This window comes from Microplitis mediator, chromosome 9 (assembly GCF_029852145.1).
Source record: "Microplitis mediator isolate UGA2020A chromosome 9, iyMicMedi2.1, whole genome shotgun sequence".
Classification (NCBI taxonomy): domain Eukaryota; kingdom Metazoa; phylum Arthropoda; class Insecta; order Hymenoptera; family Braconidae; genus Microplitis; species Microplitis mediator.
The window spans coordinates 3,274,415-3,298,364 of NC_079977.1; the positions used below are offsets into that span (position 1 = coordinate 3,274,415).

Here is a 23,950-nt window from a genome sequence, read left to right on the forward strand (position 1 = left end):
TGGTGAAACTATTAAAGATACGTCAAAAATGATTGATATCAATTTTGTAGAAAATTTAATTTCCTACAAAAAAGGTCCTCATAAATTTTTTCGTAACTCCAATAATTCAGTCGCTAGAATTTTTTTAAGTCCATACCAAATTTTAAAAAATTCTTAAATTAAAAATTTTTGTCGAACTGTCAAAAGTACAAAAGAAACAAATTTTAAAAAATACTAAGTAATTAATATTTTTATAAGAATGAGAAATTGTTTTTTTAACTTGAAATAATATTCAAATTATTTGATATTTAGAATAATAAATTTGAAAATTTAAATTAGAAAATTAAAATTTATTTACAGAATTTGAATTTTAGAAATGCAAATTAATATTCTGGTAAAACTATCAAAGATACGTAAAAAATGATCGATATCAATTTTGTAGGAAATTTAATTTCCTACAAAAAAGGTCCTCATAAAATTTACCGTAGCTCCAATAATTCAGCCGCTAGAATTTTTTTTAACTAATATCAAATTTAAAAACTTCTCAAATTAAAAATTTTAGTCGAACTGTCAAAAGTACAAAAGAAAAAAATTTTAAAAAATACTGTGATTATTATTTTTATAAGTGTGAGAAATTTTTTTTAAATTTAAAATAATATTCAAATTATTTAATATCTAGAACAATAAATTTGATAATTTAAATTAGAAAATTGAATTTTATTTACAGAATTTGAATTTTTGAACTTTAAATTAATATTCTGGTGAAACGATCAAAGATACGTCAAAAATGATTGATATCAATTTTGTAGCAAATTTAATTTCCTACAAAAAAGGTCCTTATAAATTTTACCGTAGCTCCAATAATTCAGCCGCTAGAATTTTTTTAAATTAATACCAAATTTAAAAAACTTCTTAAATTAACATTTTTACTCAAACTGTCAAAAGTACAAAAGAAAAAAATTTTAAATAAAAAGTTTTGCCGCAAAAAACCCATGAGTTGTAATTCTACTGAAGACGCGTCTTATCAAAAATAATTGATAAGCATTTGCTACAAAAATTTACGATTTAAAAAAACCCAGCGACTCTCCCGCTGTGAATTTTACTTCCGCAAAATATATGAAAAATATAAATATATATATACAACAAAAAACTTACGAGTACGACATGGCGCAAATTCAGTGGAAGTCGTGAAGTTGGTGGACCAACAAGTGCCGACTGGATCCCGTCTATTTCCCACGATCGATTGTCTCGAACTATCGCCGAAGTCTTTTTTCGATTGCGATACCGAAAAGAAAACGTATCTCGGCGCGCAAGCCTGTTAATTAAAAAAAAACTAAATTAAAAATGAGTTAATTAATTTAAAGTGAATTCAAAAATTTATATTTGTATTTATTGAATAAGCGAATGCGTCAGTTCTGTTTTTAGAAATTACGTTTCGCAAAACAAATAAATTGAGCATATATATAAATCCTTACATATATAATATTATAAATAAGATACGAATCAATGATAATTTAAATTTATGACTAATTTTTACTTAAATTAAACCATGACCTTCAGTAATAATTTACGGATTTAAATTTCTAATATTTAAATAAATATAATACATATATACATATATATGTATTAGTATGACAATGAATAGCTACACATAAAATAAATATTTTTAAAGATATTGACCTTAAAACCTTGCGGCCTTCAAACTATTTCTTATCATTTCGCTCAAGTGATAAATGTCATAAATAAAAAATATGAAATATCAAGCACAGAATGTCCATTTAAAAATATTGTATAGTTAAGAAACGATAAAAACTCGCCGCAAATACTAAACAAGGAGATAAATATTTAAAACAATAAAAATATAAGACGATTGTGTGGTGTAAAGAATAGAGAAGGCAATTTATCCATTGCGCTAGTTTAAATTAAATCGTCAGTAAGGACACGATGGACCCTTCTGATGGCCAATGAAGGTCTTGGGTTTACTCTTTAAATTTATATATATGTTTGTACATGTAAGTGTATGTACTGCACTTGATATAACTAGTGTGCAAGTAATATTGTTGATCAAGTGAAAAGAGTAAGATAAAATAATAATAAAACAAAGCGGGCTGGGTAAGAGATAAATAAAGGAATAAAGAGAGAAATGTTAAATTGCCGCGGGGAAACTGAGAACAAAGGCGTTCAATGAGAAAGCGAGGGCAGGATGAAATAAGTCTGCACTTGATGATAGCTGATCGATTGCAGCTGGCCTGCTGTAGAATAGAATCGATGACTCGTTGATAATGGTATACATGGCGTGAGTTTAGTTTAAATCTATAAACTTTGTGTATATGTTTATTAGTGTAGAGGCTGGCTGATGTTATATGCTTATTGAACTACACAGCTCAAGAGGTAAATCTATTGCGAGATTCTTTGACATCTACAGCACTAGGACAGCTGCGATCATCACTTGTATTGTCCAGATGTTGCTGAAGATACGGTCTATTATAGTGTAGACCTTTAATAGAAACGCTACAATGTTAATTTACTTTTATTTTCAAATCAATTTACTTGTTTTGTTGTTTTTTGAGTACGAGATCATTGTTTTAGTCTTAATTGCACGTAAAATTTATTGGTCTAGGGTAGTAGTGCATTTTTGGCGAAATTTAGTTCCAATGTCTCCGCTAGGTGGCTAACGCTCTCGTAGACGGAATAAAAAATTCAATATATAAGAATCTGACCTGAGAAAAATTATTGGTACTAAAATTTTCTCGATATTACTAAAGATAAGTCTACACACAAAAAAAAAATTCTCGACTGAAAGTAAATATTCTTGATTCAAAAAAATTTTTTTGGAGACCTAAATTTTCTCAGATAAAGTAGAAATCTTCTCCAACCAAGAAGAATTCTCTTGGCTTAAGAAAATCTTGACTTGGTTCCCAAAAATGTTTGTCTTCAAAAATATTTTCTTGACTCAAGATATCTGTTTTTTCTGTGTATTATTTGTAGACATTTAATGAAATGCTACGACGTTAATTAATTTTTAGTATTTTTAAATTACAGTATCATTGTTCTAGTTTAATTTGCACATAAAATCTTTTGATCTAGGGTATAAATGGCATTTTTATCGAAATTTAGTTCCAAACTTTCCGCTAGGTGGCTAACGCTCTCGTAGACGGAATAAAAAATTCAATAGATAAAAGTCTGACCTAGAAAAATGATTGTAACTAAAATTGTTCGGATGTTACTAAAAATATGATCTATTATATCACAGACTTTTAATGCAAATGCTGCAACGTTAAGGGGGATAGCCACTGAAATTTCAAAAAAAAAATTTTTTTTTTTTTATTAAATCAAAGTGTATATGTTCAAAAATATGTATCTAAGTTTTATATGAAAATTCCGAATATTTTTCAAGTTATAGTCATTTTTGTGACAGTGCGTCAACTGACCGTTGCATCGACTAAAAACTTTAAACGCGTTTTTCTCGAAACTGCTTTTTTTGAACTGGTGGCATCTGTAATTTGCATAAATATCAACCGATTCGCACCTTTTTTTTTGCCGTATCCGTCTATTCAGTAGCTAAAGTTGCACGTAGGGGATTTTGAAAATTTTGATTTTTAAGATTTTTTAGGACTGTTTGAATCCAAAAAAATGAGAAAAAATAACGAAAAAATTTTTAATATGTCGCCATTTTTTTTCAAATCCAAATTTTCAAAATCCCCTATGTGCAACGATAACCACTTGCATACAAATTACAACGCCGTTTGGTTTTTTTGTTTCTGATAATCCGTTTTTGAGTTAGAGATGACACCGTGGTGGGGGAAATTTTTTTGTTGCTCCACAAAAATGCTTATAACTTTGTGACAACATGATATTTTTTAATGAAAATTTAGGAGAATTATCTTCAATGTATACTTTAGAAAACAAAAAAACCCGATCCCCAAATTCCTTTATTATTCCAGTCAAAAAAATTCCCGAAAATCACCTATTTTTCGATCCTCACAGTGGCTATCCCCCTTAATTTACTATTTTTAATTTTTAAATCACAAAATCATTGTTCTAGTCTTAATTGCACCGAAAACCTTTTAATCTAGAGTATTAATGACATTTTAATCAAAATTTAGTTCCAAAGTCTCCGCTAGGTGGCTACCGCTCTCGCAGTCAGAATAAAAATCCCAATAAATAAAACTCTGACCCAAAAAAATTGTCACTTAAATTAAACGACAGAGTTGGCAGAGCCAGTGTTTCGAAGAAGTAAACAGCGGAGTTTCTCAAAAAAAATATTTAAAAACGCCACTTGTATATTAATATATATTTAAAATTACGTACGCTGAAAGCATGAGTTATTTCAGGGCGTGAATGAGGTCATCTTATAGGTCGTGCGTGTGATCAACAAAACAAAATGGGCTGACGAATTTTAAATTGGGTTATTATTAACCACTAAATCACTTCCGACGTCCATATATATATATATATATATATATTGTTACAACTCATATTTATATTACTAGACTTGACACTATACCAACAGAATATTTTTTTCCGTCTAATTTTTATGTGACCAAGGCGACAAAGAATAAAAATTTGACATGTATGTCATGAAGCAAGAAGCTCTATATATATATGTATGTACATATATACAGTTGACTCACCTTTTGCGGCTACTGAGTCACGACATTATTTATAGGTAAATGGTCCTCGCGGGGGCATATAATCGTTCTTATATTATTCTGTAGTAGTGATACGCCCAATAATACTCGGAGACATTAAACTCCGGAGATTCGCTCCGGATATTTGATTTCATCCATACCAGCCTATATATATATATATATGTTATTGTATCATGAAACCTATCAATCAAGTTCTGCGGCGTTTACAATTTTCCCCAGTGTCATAAATCAGGGATCGAAGGCGGTTGTAAGATAGTTTTTGTTATTGTTTATATTCATATATTTTTATACTTTCATTGTTAAGAATAACTTGTAACCTTAAAATGGTAAGGTAACATAAGATCGAGTCAGCTCAATCTGAAGAGGATTCCACAAAATAATAAATGGGAGTATTATATACTGGGCAACAACAACAATAACAAAACTGGAATCAACAGTAGAGTGAAAGAGGGCAGAGTTGCTGAGTCAAACAACAAAAAAAAGTTAAACGTTTAGCAGGCGTCGCAATTTGTCCTGTGGACAAAACACACCAAAGGAATTCGTATTGTCCGGCATTATAACTTTCGTCTCTTTCTATCCCCCGGCAAATTAGTCCTCTTCCGCTTTCATCAGCTCAATAATAGACGTTAAATAAAATTGAGTCTACGGTAAACTGTGTTTTTAATTGCGTAAAAAAAGGCAGTAGAGGATAAAAAAGGTTTGATTGTTTTTAAACAATGCCGGTGGCTATTTATCAAACAGCCGGCGAATTGTCCAAAAAAGGTGCGAAGATCGATAGAATATAAAGCCCAAGAGAGTTATAGGTTAGGGCGAGCGATCAAGACTCATACAAGATTCTGCTCTCAGAGGTCCCGGAGGTCGCGATTGTCTCCGATTGTTTCGACTGTACATTCTCGGCCATCAACATCCTATACCCCTTTATAACCGCACACTTCTCTACATAAAATTTATCCATTTTCGTTTTTATTTTTCTATCTAAACCTCCTTACAATCTTACCCTTTTACCGGTATATTATGTACCCTACAAGCCTGTACTCTTTTTAATCGATGCGCTTTTTAGTATTTTTTTTTTTAAAAGACAAAACAGCCAAAGCCGACCGCGAGGAAGCCGCCACCAGGTTTATCGTTCGGACGCGCCCATATTTTACCAGCGATTGTTCCTTCGAAGCCGTGTTGCTCGCGAAACTCTTTCCTACTCCTTGCAGAAGACGTTCCGACGTTTTTACCTCAAGCTCTTTCTTTATTTTTCTTTATATATATATATATGCTTGTATCACATTTTGTCTCTCCTCGTTTTCACGACTGTCCGATGCATACAATCCATCCAATGTCTCGAGGAATTTTTATATATATCTTTTTATCTTCAGCTATTATTTTCCCTTGATTTCAGGCTCAGTATCGCGTGAGTTAAAAAAAAAACGCGCATATTTATTACCGCGAAAAAGCCCCGAGGATTTAAAAAACTGATTAAATTTAAATTTGAATTTAAAATAATTATTTAACCCGCGTGATTAAATTTTTAAAATGAAACAAAGGGCACAATGATATATATATATATATATATATATATATATATATATATATATATATATACAATATAAAATTAAGTGTACAAGCGAGGGTGGGTAAGAGAAAAGACACGCGGCAAAGAACGTAAAACATCTGTCGGCAATCTGCAAGCTGTAATCTCCAAAATACAAGAGATGCCGTAGCGATCGCGCGAGACAAGTATTGCAGGAAAGGATAAAAGAAACTAAATAAAAGGAAAGTCAGGAATTTAAGATAAACACGAGGGATTAAATGGATAGCTTGAGGAAAAGGACGGATTGGTTTGCGGTAAAAAAAATTATATCTGCCACTGGATAGGGCGTTTTTTTATTCTTGGGTCGTTCTTTTTCGATGGCCGGTCCAGAGGGTGAAAGAAGCCACTGTGAATTAAGTTGAGTGTCTGTCGGATCTTTTAAATATCTACCGCCAAAAAGATTTCAGGGTGAATATATATAAATTTGTATATATTTTTTTGAATCTCGCTAAATTATTATTTACTTTTGCGCGCCAGATTGCTTTTATTTAAATCCCGATAGCATTTACAATGCACATTCAACGACATATTTGTACCCATATATATATATATATATATATATATATATATATATATATATATATATATATATATATATATATATAGGTATATGTATATTGAGACAAGAGAGTCATGCACCCACATTAAAATAACAAGGACATGGTTGAAATAAAAGGTATGATTATGTGGGCGTTCAACCTGACGATTTGATCAGCATGACATGAATTTAAATTTATTGATTAATTTTAAATAATTTTTTTTTGTTTATCGTGTACGCGAAAAAAAGGATTTATTGGTGCAAAAAATTTTTACGTGCTCTAAGAAAATTTTTGTCTTCAATTTATAGTGCGAAATATTTCTTGCGCCTAGAAATCATTTTTTTGGGTAATCAAAAAAAATTGAGGGGGGGGGGAATGTTTTTTAAAAATTCCGAAATCACTTTTGTACATTAACTGAGCATTTGAATTTTTTTTGTTAAACTTTTTCAAAAATCGAGTGTCAGTGGAAAAATTTTAATGACTTGTTTTATGACAAAAACTATTCAGATTTTTTTATTCCTTTGCATCCAATAATTATGCGCGCAGAGAAATTTTTAGTTAAAATTTCCAAAAAAGTTTGATACTGTAGGACATAAATATCTAAATTTTTTTCATGCACTTTAAAATATACTACTCGATAGCATGTAAATGAAGTGCAATTTCTAGTAACAACAAAGTAAAAAGTTGAAGTCCTCGCAGTCCCAAACTATGGGTAATTTTAACTCAAAAATTTTCTGCGTGTAAAATGTAATTTTTTTTTACGTAAATTACTTACAAAAAAATTTATTTAATATCCAGAAATTTTTTTTCACCTCTTTTACAAGGTACTCATTTTGCCCGCGAAAATGAAAACATTTTTTTTTTAACAGCAACTGAAAATTTTGATACTGAAGTTAACCGACGTCTAACAATTTTTATTTTTTTTTAAATGATAAATTTCCACAAAAAAAAAATTTTTTTAATTGCACCTATAGCTTTTTAAATTTTCTACATGTGCATTTAAAATTTTTTTTTTTCTTTAATTAAATTGTCAAAAAAAAAAATTCAAAAATTGTCTGCTAACTTCAGAATCATAAAATTATTTCATCATGAAAAAAAAAATTTTGCGTGAGTCCTCGAAAGTACTTCCTTTTTTGCCCCCCTCTAAATAAATTTAATATTGACTTTTATTTTGACGGTTTATATTTTAAGATCTATTGCAAGTCTAAAAGAGATGAAAAAAAAATTAGACATGTATGTAATGTCAGAGAGAATTTAAACAAAAGCATTGCGAGACTATAAAGAGTAAAGGAGTTGGCAAGCAGAGTGAAAGACTGGGATGAATTTTCCACGTGGTGAATGCCAGGAGCAGTGAGTTGGTACGTGATGAGCATTTCCATGCCCAGTACAATGTCACTCACTTTACTTACATTACATTTATTCTAGTTCTCACTCGAGACACGTTATATTTTGTACGGCAGATTGTAACATTAAAGAGGCATCAAGATAAACGGCTTTGTAATAGAACCTGATTGTGTATAAAATTGTAAGCGCGATATTTAATAGCGCACGTTGCATACTAACATTTGTTTATAAATATAAATAATAATATTTTGTGATGATAAAAAAAAATAATGAAATTTTGTGCTCTTGTTTCCTATCCAGACTGTCTAAGTTTCTGGTTTAAGATTGCTTATTTTTGAATCCCGAAATAGATGGAACGCTTCTGTAACGCGTGCGCCCAAGAGTCTTTGGCGCAAACTTAAGTTAAAGGAAATTAAAGAGAGTAATGTAGCAAATGAAAGTTATACAGAGAGTAATATTCAATGCTTGATGAATTAATTTTTAAAAAATTTATAGTGACATTTGGTGCCTGACATTTAATGCTCAATTTATGTATCCATTGGCTTATTGACTATCAACGTTTTCATCGCTTTCGTTAACTTTCTTTTAAAAAAATATTAAATGTTGACACTATTTTTTGCTTCTGCTTTTATAGAGCCCGAGAAAAATATTTAAAGATTCGGATTTTTGGGGGAATTATAGTTTAATTTAGTATGCGTTAAAAAAAGAATAGATGCTGACTCACCAATATCGGTCCCCCGTCCTCGAGAGATGTAGAGACAGTTGCACCAAACCACTGTAGTGTCTTATTGTCGATTTGTATAAGATTGTAAGGTGGATTTGGATTTTTAATGTAATTATTTTCTGTAAAAAAAAAAATAATTATTTATTTGAGGTAAAAGACCCAGGCTGTAAAAAATTTAGGGAGTGAATGCGAGTAAAATTCACTCCGAGGGAAGTTTATTTTAATATTAAAACTCTAAATCGGAGATTGATTGATTTTTTTCAAAAAATTTCCCGCTCACTTTTGAATGGCGGGAGATTAAACCAGTCAATTAATTGGGAAATTAAATGAAAAATCATTTTTTTTTATAGTTACTTTTTGCAGTTTTAAATACTAGAATAAAATTATAATTTTGAGAATAATCTTGATTTTAGAAATTTTGTAGTTTCTGGTTAGAAGAAATTATGCTGTTGGAAATTGGGAATCTTACATTTTTTTAGAGGAAAAGTTTTGGGATTTTATTAAAAATTATTTTGTTAATCGAAGAATTATGAGCTGAGTTTAAGAAATTATTTTTTTTTGATACCGTAAATAAATTTCGATTTTCTTATCAAGAAAATTATCCTTAAATATGGAATTAGTGTGATAATTTTTATTGATTTAAGGTAAAAGTCCCATTACCCGGTTACTTTTTAGGGGAGTGAGATTAAAGTCAACATAAATTGGGAAATTAAATGAAAAATCATTTTTTTTTATAGTTACTTTTTGTAGTTTTAAATATTACAATAAAATTTTAATTTAAAGAATAATCTTGATAATTAATTATTATTAATTTTAAAAATAACCGCGTTGAGTGAACCCATAGTCGCTCACTAAAAGTTATCATGTCCCATTACTCGACCAACACATGGCCCTATACGCGCTCAGAGACAATATCAATTGAACTGTCATAAGTTTATTCACAAGGAGAATTATTTATAAAATATATAACTTTATTTTATTCTCACAAATTTAAAATATATATTTAATAACATATATTTATAACAATTATTAAATAATTTAACGCAGCCTAAATTTAATCTAACGAACGAACGTTAAAGTAAAAAATGTCCGGCTCTAAGTGATTTTTAAAATAGTCAGTTAATTTAAATTTATAATAAATTATAAAATACTTTGATACGTCATATTATATATATTTATAATCACAAATAATTATTTATCAATCATCATTTTTTTTATAAAAATTGCAAAAACGCATTAATCAGTTTAAGTGAGCGACTAAAGGTACTGATCAGAATTAGGGTCTTTTATTTTATTTAGTTCCAAAGTCACCGCTAGATGGCTGCGCTTCTCGCATGCGCAAAATTAAATTACTTTAATAAATTGATGAGCAAATAAACCAACAGTGGATTTTTTAAAAATTCTTATACTATGAAATCACACCGGAAATATTGAGATAATTGATGAGTAATTGGTAAAATTTCTTGAAAGATAGAAACGACAGCTGAGTCACTTTCAGCTTTAAATTTTACTTTGATCGTAAAAATTATCGCTCACAGACTTAGCATCCCGTTGTTTCAAGGCGTTAATTAAATTCGTAATCTGTATTGATAAAAATAATGACAACTTTTTTCGTCAACCAAAAAATGAAACAGGAAAAAAAGAGAGTAAGAAGTCTATGAATTTTTATTAAATTTGAATTCGAGCGGGTCGAGATTAATAAAAATTTAAATAATAAATTTAGCAAATAAATGATATAAATATCTAAATATTTACTTATTTTATATGTGAACTAGATATTTATTATCAGATAATAAATTTAAAAAAAATTAGCTCACATATTTTTGTTTACATATATCTGAAGCATCGAGATAACGCAGTAATTTCTCGTCCGTGACGGTCGACGAACTAACGGAAACAACACTTCCCTTGCGCAATGCAAACAATTAATAGCAAAATCGCTAATAGTTTATTTTATTTTATTCCTCTGACATGAAGATAAGACTAAATACGGAAGCTAAGTGTTGAAAATATCCAAGATGACTAATTTCATATATATTAACATATATAAATAGCATCGTAACCCAATGCAAATAAATATCAAGTTGATATGAAGGGTTTTGTCGGTTTATCTCCTAAACAAACGAGCCGAGATGAAATATTATACGGATATAAATCTCCTGCATATGAGTGGAATTCACCTGGCGGCTAAGAATTGTGTGCTCAGTAATTTAACATGTCTCATCAAGGCTCATAGAGAACGCATATAATGTAGAGCCTCATCTTTACACTCATACCTAGACAGGCCATCTTCAAACAATCGCGGATCATTTTTTCAGTCCGTCCCGTATGATAATAACATATATGGTCAAAATATATGTAAAAATATCAAAAAATATATGTGGCCAATTTAACTGTATTTTCTGATATATTTTTTTTTATATTAAAAAATATAATATTCATCATATACGAGTCCGTAGTTGTTTAGCATATATAAAATATATGTCAATCATATACAAAAAATATATTTTTATCATATATGAAAATATGTATTCTTGTCATATATGGAAACTATATTTTCATACCCATATAAAAATAATATATATGGTCAAAATATATGATAAATATCAGAAAATATATATGGCCAATTTAACTATATTTTCTGATATATTTTTTTTTATATTAAAAAAATATATTTTTATCATATATGAAAATATATATTCTTGTCATATATGGAAACTATATTTTCATACCCGTATAAAAATAACATATATGGTCAAAATATAAGTAAAAATATATGATAAATATCAGAAAATATATGTGGCCAATTTAACTATTTTTTCTGAAATATTTTTTTTTTATTAAAAAATATAATATTCATCATATACGAGTCCGTATATATATTTAGCATATATAAAATATATGTCAATCATATACAAAAAATATATTTTTATCATAGATGAAAATATATATTTTTGTCATATACGAAAACTATATTTTTATCATACATAAAAATATATGTTTCTATCATATACGAAAAATACATTCTGATCATATATATCATATATTTATATTGTGTATGGAAAAAAAAAAATTTCTTATTCGTATGACCAACTCCAATTAAATTAGATCTAAATTTTAATATACTCTTTAAATTGCAGTTAAAATTTTCAAAATTAGTTAATTTGATGCGAATATATATACCCATATACATATACATACACCGAATAAAATATATGCTTAAATATAACAAAGAAAATATATGGTGCCATATATAATATAAATTATATGCTACCATATATTTCATTTCATATAAAAATTTTATATTTTTTGAATATAAAAGGAAATATATCACTACAATATATTATAAGGTAAATGTAAATGTATATATAGCTTAATATAAAAAACATATAAGTTACATATATGGAATACATATATTTACTACTGTATATAATTTTATATTAAATCGGCCAAAATTTCTATGATTTTTTATAATATACAATATAATATATCATATATTTTTTTGTTGCACATATATGATTTAATATATTTAAACCATATATTTTTTTTTCACGGGGTCTTATCTGGCAAGTGAAGAAAACAGAATGAAATCCGTTAGCATGCACCAGTCTATGGACAGGTCTAAGTACTGCTCTATGAAAGGGAAGTAATGGATGTTTTTTAGCTGTTGTTTGGTGTCAAGTTTGTCTCTGTTATTCAGCTCCATGACGAAAAGATAATAGGGTGGTAAGACGACTAGATGTAATAGAAGTTATCGGTAAATATAGTGCTCTGAGAGGTGTGTAGTTGGTTTTATGTTGTCTTTCCTTAAGTTAACTCTCAGAAAGATGTATATATAAGAGTTTGTACGACTTACGGTGTTTTTCTTTATTAGGCATTGCCGGTTTGTTTTTATCCGTCATTTCGCGTAACTCCGTCAGAGATAAATACAAGTTAAGAGTGAGTAAGTAAACTAACGTATGTACGAGTTGGATTGGGATGTAAGACGTAACGTACCCGTACATTTAGCTCTCAATGTATATAGAGTGCTGATGGATAGTATTATATATAGGAATGATGAGGTGAATGCATTGGTGGTTAAAAAGGAATAAAGGCCAGCACAAGCTTCGGGCAAATGAGAGATGTGAGTGACCTCTAAGGCCACTTGGGCTTAGGTCCAGTTCATTCTTCATTAACGTTTTTTTTAATTATTGTGAATTTGAGTTATTGTTTATTGGGATAATTTAAGATGACAGCTGGTTGTTTTATTTTAAGAAAATTTTAAAATAGAATTATTTTTAGATTATTTTATATTTACCATTAAATCTACTGCCGCGGAGGTTATTTTAAATAATGACGAGATTTGCTGTGTCTATGGAAAGATTACACGGAAAATTGGGATTTTTTTTATGACAGAAATTTAGGACAGGGGCAAGAGAGCGGTTTTAATTTTATTAAATTAATCAGCATATTCTGTCACATTGAAAAAAAAAATTTTCTGTTAAATTTTTTTTTAGTTTTTAAATTTAAAAAAGAGCGGGAGGGACAAAAAAAATTTTTAAATTAAAAATAAAACTTCTGTTAAATTTTTTTTTAGTTTTAAAATTTTAAAAAAAGCAGGAAACAAAAAAAGATTTTAAATTAAAAACAAATTTCTGTTAATTTTTTTTTTTGGTTTGAAATTTTAAAAAAAGTGGGAGGGACAAAAAAAAATTTTTTAATTAAAAAAAAAACTTCTGTTAAATTTTTTTTAGTTTTTAAATTTAAAAAAAAAAGCGGGAGGGACAAAAAAAATTTTTAAATTAAAAATAAAACTTCTGCTAAATTTTTTTTTAGTTTTGAAATTTAAAAAAAAGTGGGAGAGACAAAATATTTTTAAATTAAAAAAAAATTTTTGTTAATTTTTTTTTTTAGTTTTGAAATTAAAAAAAAAGCGGGAAACAAAAAAAATTTTTAATTACAAAAAAAACTTCTGTTAAATTTTTTTTTAGTTTTGAAACTTAAAAAAAAGCGGGAAACAAAAAAAATTTTTAAATTAAAAACAAATTTCTGTTAATTTTTTTTTTAGTTTTGTAATTTAAAAAATAGCGGGAGACAAAAAAAATTTTTAAATTGAATAAAAAAAATTTTTAATGGTCAACTTGCCCTGGTAAATTTGCGCTGATAAATTTTCAAAATATCGAAGAAATTTTTTTTGAAAATTGACCCGTGTTTAAAATTTGACTCAAACGTTAACCCGTAATTTGAAAAAAAAAAAAATTCTTTCATTAATGACAGTTGTATTCTGTTCTCATTATTAATTTCTCCCGCGTTGTCTCCTTGATGATTTTAAAAAACCGATGGCATAATAATCTAACCGACAGATAAGATTATAAATTAAAATTTATTAACGTAAATAAATGTTAACACGCAACGTTACGCGTAATTGTAAATTAGGTGGATGTGCGAGTCATGGAACGAGTGTATCTTTACATGGAAATCGACAGTCCACTATACTAAAGCTTATATATATTCAGAAGAGGAACGTAAAGAACACAATACCACACAGAGACAAACGCTAATTGGATAAATCCAGCAGGATTGTATAACATACTACAAGCTAATTAAGAACCGAAACAATATGTCTATTAAGACAAACAACTGACAATACCAATTCCGCTTATTTAGTGTTATACTAAATTTAAATAAAGTATATGAATATATTGTGCAGTTAAAAAAAAATTCAAGCTATTAAATATTTAACGTCAGAAAATTTAGAGTAACTAGTATGGGTTCAACGGCAGGGTGCAAACTGCCTAAAAATAGACTGCTCTACATTCAAATACGACCGGTAGACTCATCATCATTATGTTTAAGATCACGGTCTACATAAAAAAATATTGAATTTAGGTCGCGATATTTTTTTACGTAAACACGAGAGTACGGAGATAATTTTTGGATAAAATTTACCTGCAATTTTGAATAAACCTGTGGCAAAATATAATAAATACTCAGAAAAAAAATATTTACACCCCGATAACTTTATGATCCTAAAGTTAGCAGACAGTTAAAAATTTTTGAATTTTTTTTTTAACGACTTAATTTACAAAAAAAATAAAAATAAAAATATGCACATGTAGGAAATTTACAAAACTACAGATGCAATTTTTTCAAATTTACCGTCTAAAAAAAAATCCAAAAATTATTAGACGTCAGCTAACTTCAGTATCACATAATTTTTACTTACACGAGGAAAACTGTCTAGTAAATTTTACTCTTCTGCTTTGAAATAGTGATCAATTATGGGGTAAAAAAAAAACAATTTCGAGTAATTTTTTTTTCTAAATTAAAACGAAGGGAATCTGTTTTTATTTTTTTCGTATTTATTTTTTTTTTGCCCGGTTTTATTTTAAATTGTAGGTTAAATTTTATCAAAAAATTCTCTTCGTGCCTAAGAAATTTTTTTGCGATATGAATTGAACACAAAATTTTTTCTAGCCACGAAAAAATTTTTTTGCTAAAAATCTGATATCTTTCGTTTTATTTTATACTTTTTTTATTTAAAAATTATACGAAATTGAGTTTTTTACCCCATAATTGATCACTTTCTCAAAAAAGAAGAGTAATTATTCCTGGCCCAGTTTTACTCCCAATTAAGTAAAAAAAAATGAATATTTGAAACAATAAATAAGAAATTTAATACTTTTAAGTACGAAACTTGAACCATTTACTGAGAATGTATGAGGATAAATTGGGATATATCAAGATGGGTGATGGATGAGGAAAATCATGAATTTTCCTATTCATTTCCACGATCATTCCTCGCTTTCCGACGTCGGAAATCGCAAATTCGAAAATAAAATTTATGACAATTTTCTCCGTGTAAAAGTTGCGTTTTCGTCAGTTTTCGACTCAAAAAATTTAAATAAAATCATTTTCAAAATACGACACAATTACAATGCGAATTTTTTTTTTATACTGTTCCATTGATTAAAAAAAGTATCAAATGTCCAAAAATGGAACAGTGGCCAGAAATGGTACTTGTACTCCATAGTGAATATAAATAAAGAGATAAAAGTAAAATAAATAAAAAGATTACCTTTGCGATCAAATTCAACAGGTATACAACTGTCGTCTACAGCAATGTCGCATCTATAAACAGCACCACCACGAAATACATTCGGTTGTGATGTCTGTGCTTCCGGTGCTCCTACGATGACCCTAAAAGATAAAAGGGTATCATGTAACATAATAAATCAATCCATTAAAGTATATATTTATCTAAAGATAATTTACTGCATTAAAAAAAACCAATTTGTTCAATAACTCAAATTACTTGAGTTTCATTTTATTTTTTTTTTCAATGACTACAGTCCTTTCGTTATAAGCAACTTTCCGTTTTCTTTAAACTCCACTCATACGCCCGATGAAATTTCCGGTTTTGACGTTTAATTAAAAAATTAATTAATTAGACGTCAAAACTGGAAATTTGAGCTTTAAAATTTGAATTTTTACGCAATTTCGGTCGTTGCTTATAACGAGCGACCATTCGTGTACATAATGAACATATAGGACCCGCGTCGACGAGTAAAATGAAGGGAGAGACAACGTTTCGAATTTTTTTTAGAATTTTTTCCCGTACTATCGATTGCTTATAACGGAATAGTCACAGAAGTGAAAATTTTTCTGAAGTCGGTCATGTGAAATATTGATTTTTTCAAGTAATTTTCTAAAGAGGAGACGCAGGATTTTTTTTTTATGATGACCGCGCATTATGGAGGTGAGCGAATATGGAGTAATTTAATTTATTTAACAGCCATGAGTAGATTATTTACAAAATTGACCATTATCGTTATTGACTGACCTGGTGGATAATAATGACTGCCTATCACACGAACAATACACATTTTAAAACTTGTAATCATGTATTGTGAGTATTCTTTATCACGCATGTCATAACGTTAATTAGATTGATTATTAAAATAATTTTTTGTTTATCATTTTAATTGAAAAAACGTGAGTTTTTATTTTAAAAGAATGATTTATTGAAATTTATCGATAAATTTTGATGGTGGGTGACCTTTAAGTCGACGGAGGAATAGGCAAAGGGAATAAAAAATGATAAAAGTAAACTCGATGATCAGCTACCGGAAATGACGGCACAAATATCCTCGCGATCCCTTCACGTGCTTTTACGTTGACTAGAATATAATGAAGCGGCCCTCTCTCAATCATTATATATTTCCTTTAGCTGCGAGTAGCATTTTAAAATTGCTTTGTCAAGTGATAAAAATATGAGTAGGGAGTTTGTGTATTAAATTGCTGAAAAAATTCAACGCTCAAATATTACTTATATTTATATATATAATTATTTATGATACTGGAATTAGCTGACGTGTAATAATTTTTGAATTTTTTTAAAAGCAATAGATTAATAAAAAAAATATTTTAAAAAATTGCACCTATAGTATTTTCGATTTTTTACATGTGCATATTTTTAGTTTTTTTTTTTTTTTTTTATTTTTATTCCTACTTTTATTTTCGTTCATTATAAAACTGCGATATTGAAATTAGCTGACGTCTAATAATTTTTGAATTTTTTTAAAAGCAATAAATTTTTAAAAAAAATTATTTTGAAAAATTTCACCTATAGTTTTTTCGATTTTCTACATGTGCATATTTTTGGTTTTTTTTTTATTTTTATTCCTACATTTATTTTCGTTCATTATAAAACCGCGATATTGAAATCAGCTGATGTCTAATAATTTATGAATTTTTTTTTACAAGCAATAGAATTCAAAAAAAAAATATTTTGAAAAATTGCACCTATAGTTTTTTCCATTTTCTACATGTGCATATTTTTATTTTTATTTTTTTTTATTTTTATTCCTACTTTTATTTGCGTTAATTATAAAACTCTGATACTGAAATTAGCTGACGTCTAATAATTTTTGAATTTTTTTACAAGCAACAGAATTAAAAAAAAAAAATATTTCAAAAAATTGCACTTATAGTTTTTTCAATTTTCTATAGGTGCATATTTTTCTTATTATTTTTTAAAATTTTTATTCCTACTTTTATTTGTGTTAATTATAAAACTCTGATACTGAACTTAGCTGACGTCTAATAATTTTTAAATTTTTTTAAAAGCAATAGATTAAAAAAAAAAAATATTTCAAAAAATTGCACTTACAGTTTTTTCAATTTTCTACATGTGCATATTTTTACTTTTATTTTTTTATTATTTTTATTCCTACTTTTATTTGCGTTAATTATAAAACCGCGATATTGAAATTAGCTGACGTCTAATAACTTTGGAATTTTTTTACAAGCAATAGATTTAAAAAAAAAAATATTTTGAAAAATTGCACCTATAGTTTTTTTCGATTTTCTACATATGCATATTTTTAGTTTTTTTTTTTTGCCAAAGAAACAGATTTTTTCTGCATAATTAATAATTTACAGTCTAGAAAATTTTGTTTCAAAACTTCATAAAATAAGAGTAAAATTTTATCAGCGAGAGCAAAACGCCATCTACTGGAAATTCTCAACGTAGCAAAAGTGAAAATAAATAACTATTAAGTAACGAAATTAATGAAAAAAAAACTGGGTCAATTAATTGATTCCTTCGAAAGTTATCGTGTTTATAAAAACACAATGACGTACAGATCAGCAGACTAAAAATAGAAATTATGTATAACTTTTGACATTGATATAAAAGTTAACCAACTTGGTTTCATATTTGTTTAAAAGAATGTCCTCTTTGTAATAAAATACTGATTGCACACTTTCTGAGTATTATATCAACTGCAGATTCGATTTATTCCGTGAACCATCAAAAAATTTAAAAGTCGGAGCCATATTTAAAAATGGTATTTTTAAAAAAATTCTAAATAGTGGAAATTTAAAAAATAAAAGAGTCGACCTTCACACACCGAGTTGTACGACCGAGACAGTCATATAAGGCATTGAGGAAGATGCATTGAAGCAAGTAAACATATGCATTTATGATGTAAGAAAAACATTAGCATTATGCATATGCAGATATTGCACAAGCTATTAAACTTATTATAATAAAAAGTCTTTACATAACGAAGAAATATAAAAAACAGTGTCTACCTTCACCTTGAACCACTAATTACTACCTACAACCTACAAAACCCATTGATTGAATCAATACGCCCTATTTATCATCTTACGGTTCAATGAATTTTGATTATCTTTTAACTAATACGTTATTTAATCGTTCACACATTGCGAAATAATTCAATTTCACAAATACTACACTGTGTTAAAATGAACTCACACCGTAACGGTGTTGCCAGATCGGTGTTAAAATGGTGTACATATGAGTAAATTTAATCCGATCGAGTATGAGGGTGGGGGGATATATATAAGTGTTTTAAGATTTATAAAACAGAAAAAAATAATGATAGTGAAGAAATGTCACTTTTATAATTATTTTTACTGTGACGCATGAGGTAATGACTGATTTAAAGATGATAAATTAATCATTGATAATTTTATTTTTATTTTTCCCGCTGATTTAGTTTGCAAAGACTGCGAAACATAAAAATTTACTTCCCATATTTTATACAATAACATTGACATGTAATTGTGGGCAAATGTTCTTTTGATTTCTCCATAAATTAATAAATCTGTCGTATCATTAATTTTTGAAACAATAAAAATGTTTTTTGTATTTGAAATCTAATTCGACTTCTGATACGTCCCTGATTAAAAAAAATGATTAAAAATGATTTCACACGTTAAATGACCATAAGAGACAGGATTAGAAATGATTTGAAGGATTAAGAAGTATTTAAAATGATTAAAAAACAAATCATTTTAAATACTTTTTAATCATTTTTTTTTATCAGGGGTGAAAAATAAAACTACTTTTTTTTAACATCATTTTTGGGGTTTAATTTAGGTGACCGACCTAATGAACTTTGAAAATTTAGCTTTACCAATTTGAACTTGACAATTTGAACTTTCGCAGTTTGAACTTTGGTAAAATTTGAACTTTGGCAACTTGAACTTTGGTAAATTTGAACTTGAAAATTTGAACTTTCGCAGTTTTAACTTTGGTAAATTTGAACTTTGGTAAAATTTGAACTTTGGTAAATTTGAACTTGACAATTCGAACTTCCGCAGTTTGAACTTTGGTAAAATTTGAACTTTCGCCGTTTGAACTTTGGTAAAATTTGAACTTTGGCAACTTGAACTTGACAATTCGAACTTTCGCAGTTTAAACTTTGGTAAAATTTGAACTTTAGCAACTTGAACTTTGGTAAATTTAAACTTTTATGAATTACGAAAAATTATTTTTGATGAAGAAATACTAAATTATTCAAATTGCCAAAGTTCAAATTTCCAAGTTCAAAGTGTAAAAGTTCAAATTTCTGAAGTTCATTATCTATAGAACCTCACTCTCTAAACATGAATTAGTGAAAATAAGTGAATATTCACTAATTCCAAGTGCAAACCGAACCACCAATTTCAAAAAGTGGTTTTAGAATTAGTGAATATTAACTTATTTCACTTATTCATGTTTAGAGAGTAATTCAACATCGACAACCTTGACACCTAGATACAATGAACTTACACCTTTTTTTTAAACTGCATAATAAAATCAATTATTCAATCGCCCTTAAATATTTAATTTAACAAGTGATCAAAAATTTCAGAAATTTTTTCAGTTTAATAAAAGTGTCATTTCTTAATTTATAGGCAATAAATTTTTTTTTCTCAATTATCGATAATTTTTCAAATCTTAAAACACTCACACCCCCACCCTCTTATTAATTCGAAGTCAATTTACTCCTTACCTACACCGTTTTAACACCAGTCAGATTACACCGACACAGGTTTAAATAAAATTTTGTGTTCTTGTGTATAAAAATTAAATGGTTAAAAATTTTGTGTCAATTATTTGACACCATCGAGTGTAAATTTAACACAAATTTTTAAACTGTGTAAGAAGGGTCACTATTGGTCAGTTTATTTTAACACCATACTTAAAACAATTCCATTTCAACACCGCTTTTTTACAGTCAACTATAAATCTTAATTTCAATTGTAATGTCATCAGTAATCAGATATCCAGCTTAATTTGTCATCAGCATTTTGATATTATTGTATTCCTTTAATGGTATGGAGAATAAACAAATCAATAAACCCAACTATCATTCAATGAATCATTTCCCACGGTTAACCACACGCACGGATTCCGTAAATACGAAGAAATACTCTAGATTATCTTCTATATATATGAACCTTGGCGATTTATACCGTTATACTATCGGTAGCCGGTTTCGAACAGCAAACGTCAAGTATCATTGCAATGTTTAACACTAAAATTACCCGCGTGTCTGGTTTTAAATGACAACCGACACATCACCGTCTTCGTCATCGTTTATTTCAGTGTTATACCCATTCCTTAAATGGGAAAACGTCATTTTATTACTCATATACCATTCGTAATACAATAATACAAAAATTTAGGTAATTTTGACTCAGCCAAAAACAGGACAACTGTCAAATTTATTATCAATTACCGCGTAATTACTAAATTAACTAACGATTGGGAAAACACTTAAAAGTAAAAGTAGAAAATGGTTTTTTAAAATGACCATTGACTCACATCACTCGTAATTCCAACCATGAATTTATAATCCCATATTTGGAAAAATCGAACAGCTCCATCGTGACACCGTACTTGGCGAATTGCTCAATGCAATTCCCGTACAATTCTTTAACTCACGGACTAAAAGTTTAAATACGTCGGTGATACAGCCAATGCAATCTTTAAATTCAATCTTTACAACTCTGAGTATAAAAAAAATATAAAAAAGTCTCTAGCAATTCTGAATCGTATGAATATTTTAAAAAAAACTAAAACCGCCAACAGAAATCACTCTGTCACTGAATTTTATTCACGTGTTAAATCTAAGGATGTCCGCTGTCTAAACTAAACCCTTTTTATTTATTTTTAAATCCGTATAAATTGTCCGACACTGAGCATGAGGAAACTGTGTATTAGATTTATTAGTACATCGGACACGTGAATACGCATAATCTTTTATCCCCTGCCAGGATTTATCAAGATAACAGCCAGTGGCCCATACACGTGGGTCCGAAAATAAAAATGAATTAAAAATATCCATAATAAAAGCTGTCTATATATTTATTAGACTGATTCAAAAAAATCGACTAATTTTTTTTTTCTTCATTATATCGAAAATATTTTTGGAAATGACGAAAAAAAAATACTGTGAAAGTTTGAGCTCTTAATATTAATATTAACATCTGCCGCATCGCGATTTTCTATTTCCCGTTTAAATAACATGGGAAAATTTATTTTTTAAGCTTTGGAATTTTGTAGCTCTCGGTGGGACCAATACTTTTGAATGTTCAAGACATAATCTTATGGGAAATTTGACGCTCTACAAAAAAGGTCTCTTATAATTTTTCGATATTTTTATTTCTTCAAAAGTAATTCGAAGTTAAAGTTAGATTGACGATAAATTTTTACATTTTTTAAATTTTTTGACTCAACCATCAACTTTATCCGAAAATTTTAGAGGACATTTTTTGTAGAGCATTTTATTTCCTACAACTTATCTCAAAGAAAATTTTCGATATTTCTCATAAGTTAGATGTTATTTGCAATTAACTGAAAATTTTCTTAAATCATCTAAATTTTGTTGCTCAAAATTAATTATATTGAATTTTCAGTTAATTGCGAATAACTTACGACTTATGAGAAATATCGAAAATTTTCTCTGAGATAAGTTGTAGGAAATGAAATGCTCTACAAAAAAGGTCTCTTATAATTTTTCGATATTTTTATTTCTTCAAAAGTAATTCGAAGTTAAAATTAGATTGACGATAAATTTTCACATTTTTTAAATTTTTTGACGCAACCATCAACTTTATCCGAAAATTTTAGAGGACATTTTTTGTAGAGCATTTTATTTCCTACAACTTATCTCAAAGAAAATTTTCGATATTTTTCATAAGTCGTAAGTTATTTGCAATTAACTGAAAATTTTCTTAAATAATCTAAATTTTGTTGCTCAAAATTAATTTTGTTGAAAGTTCAATTAATTGCGAATAACTTACGACTTATGAGGAATATCGAAAATTTTCTCTAAGATAAGTTGTAGGAAATAAAATGCTCTACAAAAAATGTCCTCTAAAATTTCCGGATAAAGTTGATGGTTGCGTCAAAAAATTAAAAAAATGTAAAAATTTATCGTCAATCTAATTTTGACTTCGAATTACTTTTGAAGAAATAAAAATATCGAAAAATTATAGGAGACCTTTTTTGTAGAGCGTCAAATTTCCCATAAGAATAAGTCTTGAACATTCACAAGTATTGGTCCCACCGGGAGCTATAAAATTCCAAAGCTTAAAAAATAAATTTTCCCATGTTATTTAAACGGGAAATAGAAAATTGCGATGCGGCAGTTGTTAATATTAATATTAAGAGCTCAAACTTTCACAGTATTTTTTTTTTCGTCATTTCCAACAATATTTTCGACATAATGAAGAAAAAAAATTAGTCGATTTTTTTGAATCAGTCTAATATTTATTGTCGCCATTGCCATCATTGGCTAAACTATTTACCATAAAAACCCCCATAGTCTCCCGCGATCTATTGTCATCATCATTATTATCATTATTATAAATTATTGGCTTGGACACGTCAAGGTCAGACGCGTGAGAAAGAAGAGCCGAAAAACAGGATGTTCGTCTGGCCACGTCGATCATTGGAACGCGAGTCAGAATAAAATAATGTCCTGTACTGGTACAATGTCTGATGGTGTGCATGGTGTGCGTTTATATTGTGCACGTATATAAATGTATGTAATATTGTTAACCAGCATATAAACATCGAGGGTGGACATAAGAATGAGGATCATTCAATTCATTTGATATATATATATATGTATGTAGATATATATGGGTAAATGTATAGGGTACTGGTGTGCGGGCTTCAAGACCCATGTCAGTTAAGTCGATGACGCAACGTACACGCAAACGGAGGCGTAGACGTCGGTCCCGTAGTTTAAGTCTTGGTATGTATCGAGCTCAAGCTTTATAAGGAGTATGGAGTATCCCTACTGACAAAACTCCTACTGATAATTTAATAACTTATTTTGCT

The 23,950-nt window shown here is 28.4% G+C and overlaps 1 protein-coding gene across 2 annotated transcripts in view; it reads right to left on the minus strand.

Annotated features, from left to right (window-relative positions):
• Positions 1-23,950, minus strand: part of LOC130674261 (integrin alpha-PS2) — a 52,726-nt gene that overhangs the window by 24,091 nt on the left and 4,685 nt on the right. For both annotated transcript variants that reach the window (XM_057479530.1, XM_057479529.1), the window contains exons 2-4: positions 15,878-15,999; positions 8,821-8,939; positions 1,135-1,294 (exon numbers count right to left, since the gene is read on the minus strand). In XM_057479530.1, the coding sequence (XP_057335513.1) occupies positions 1,135-1,294; positions 8,821-8,939; positions 15,878-15,999 (401 nt within the window). The remainder of the gene's footprint in view (positions 1-1,134; positions 1,295-8,820; positions 8,940-15,877; positions 16,000-23,950) is intronic.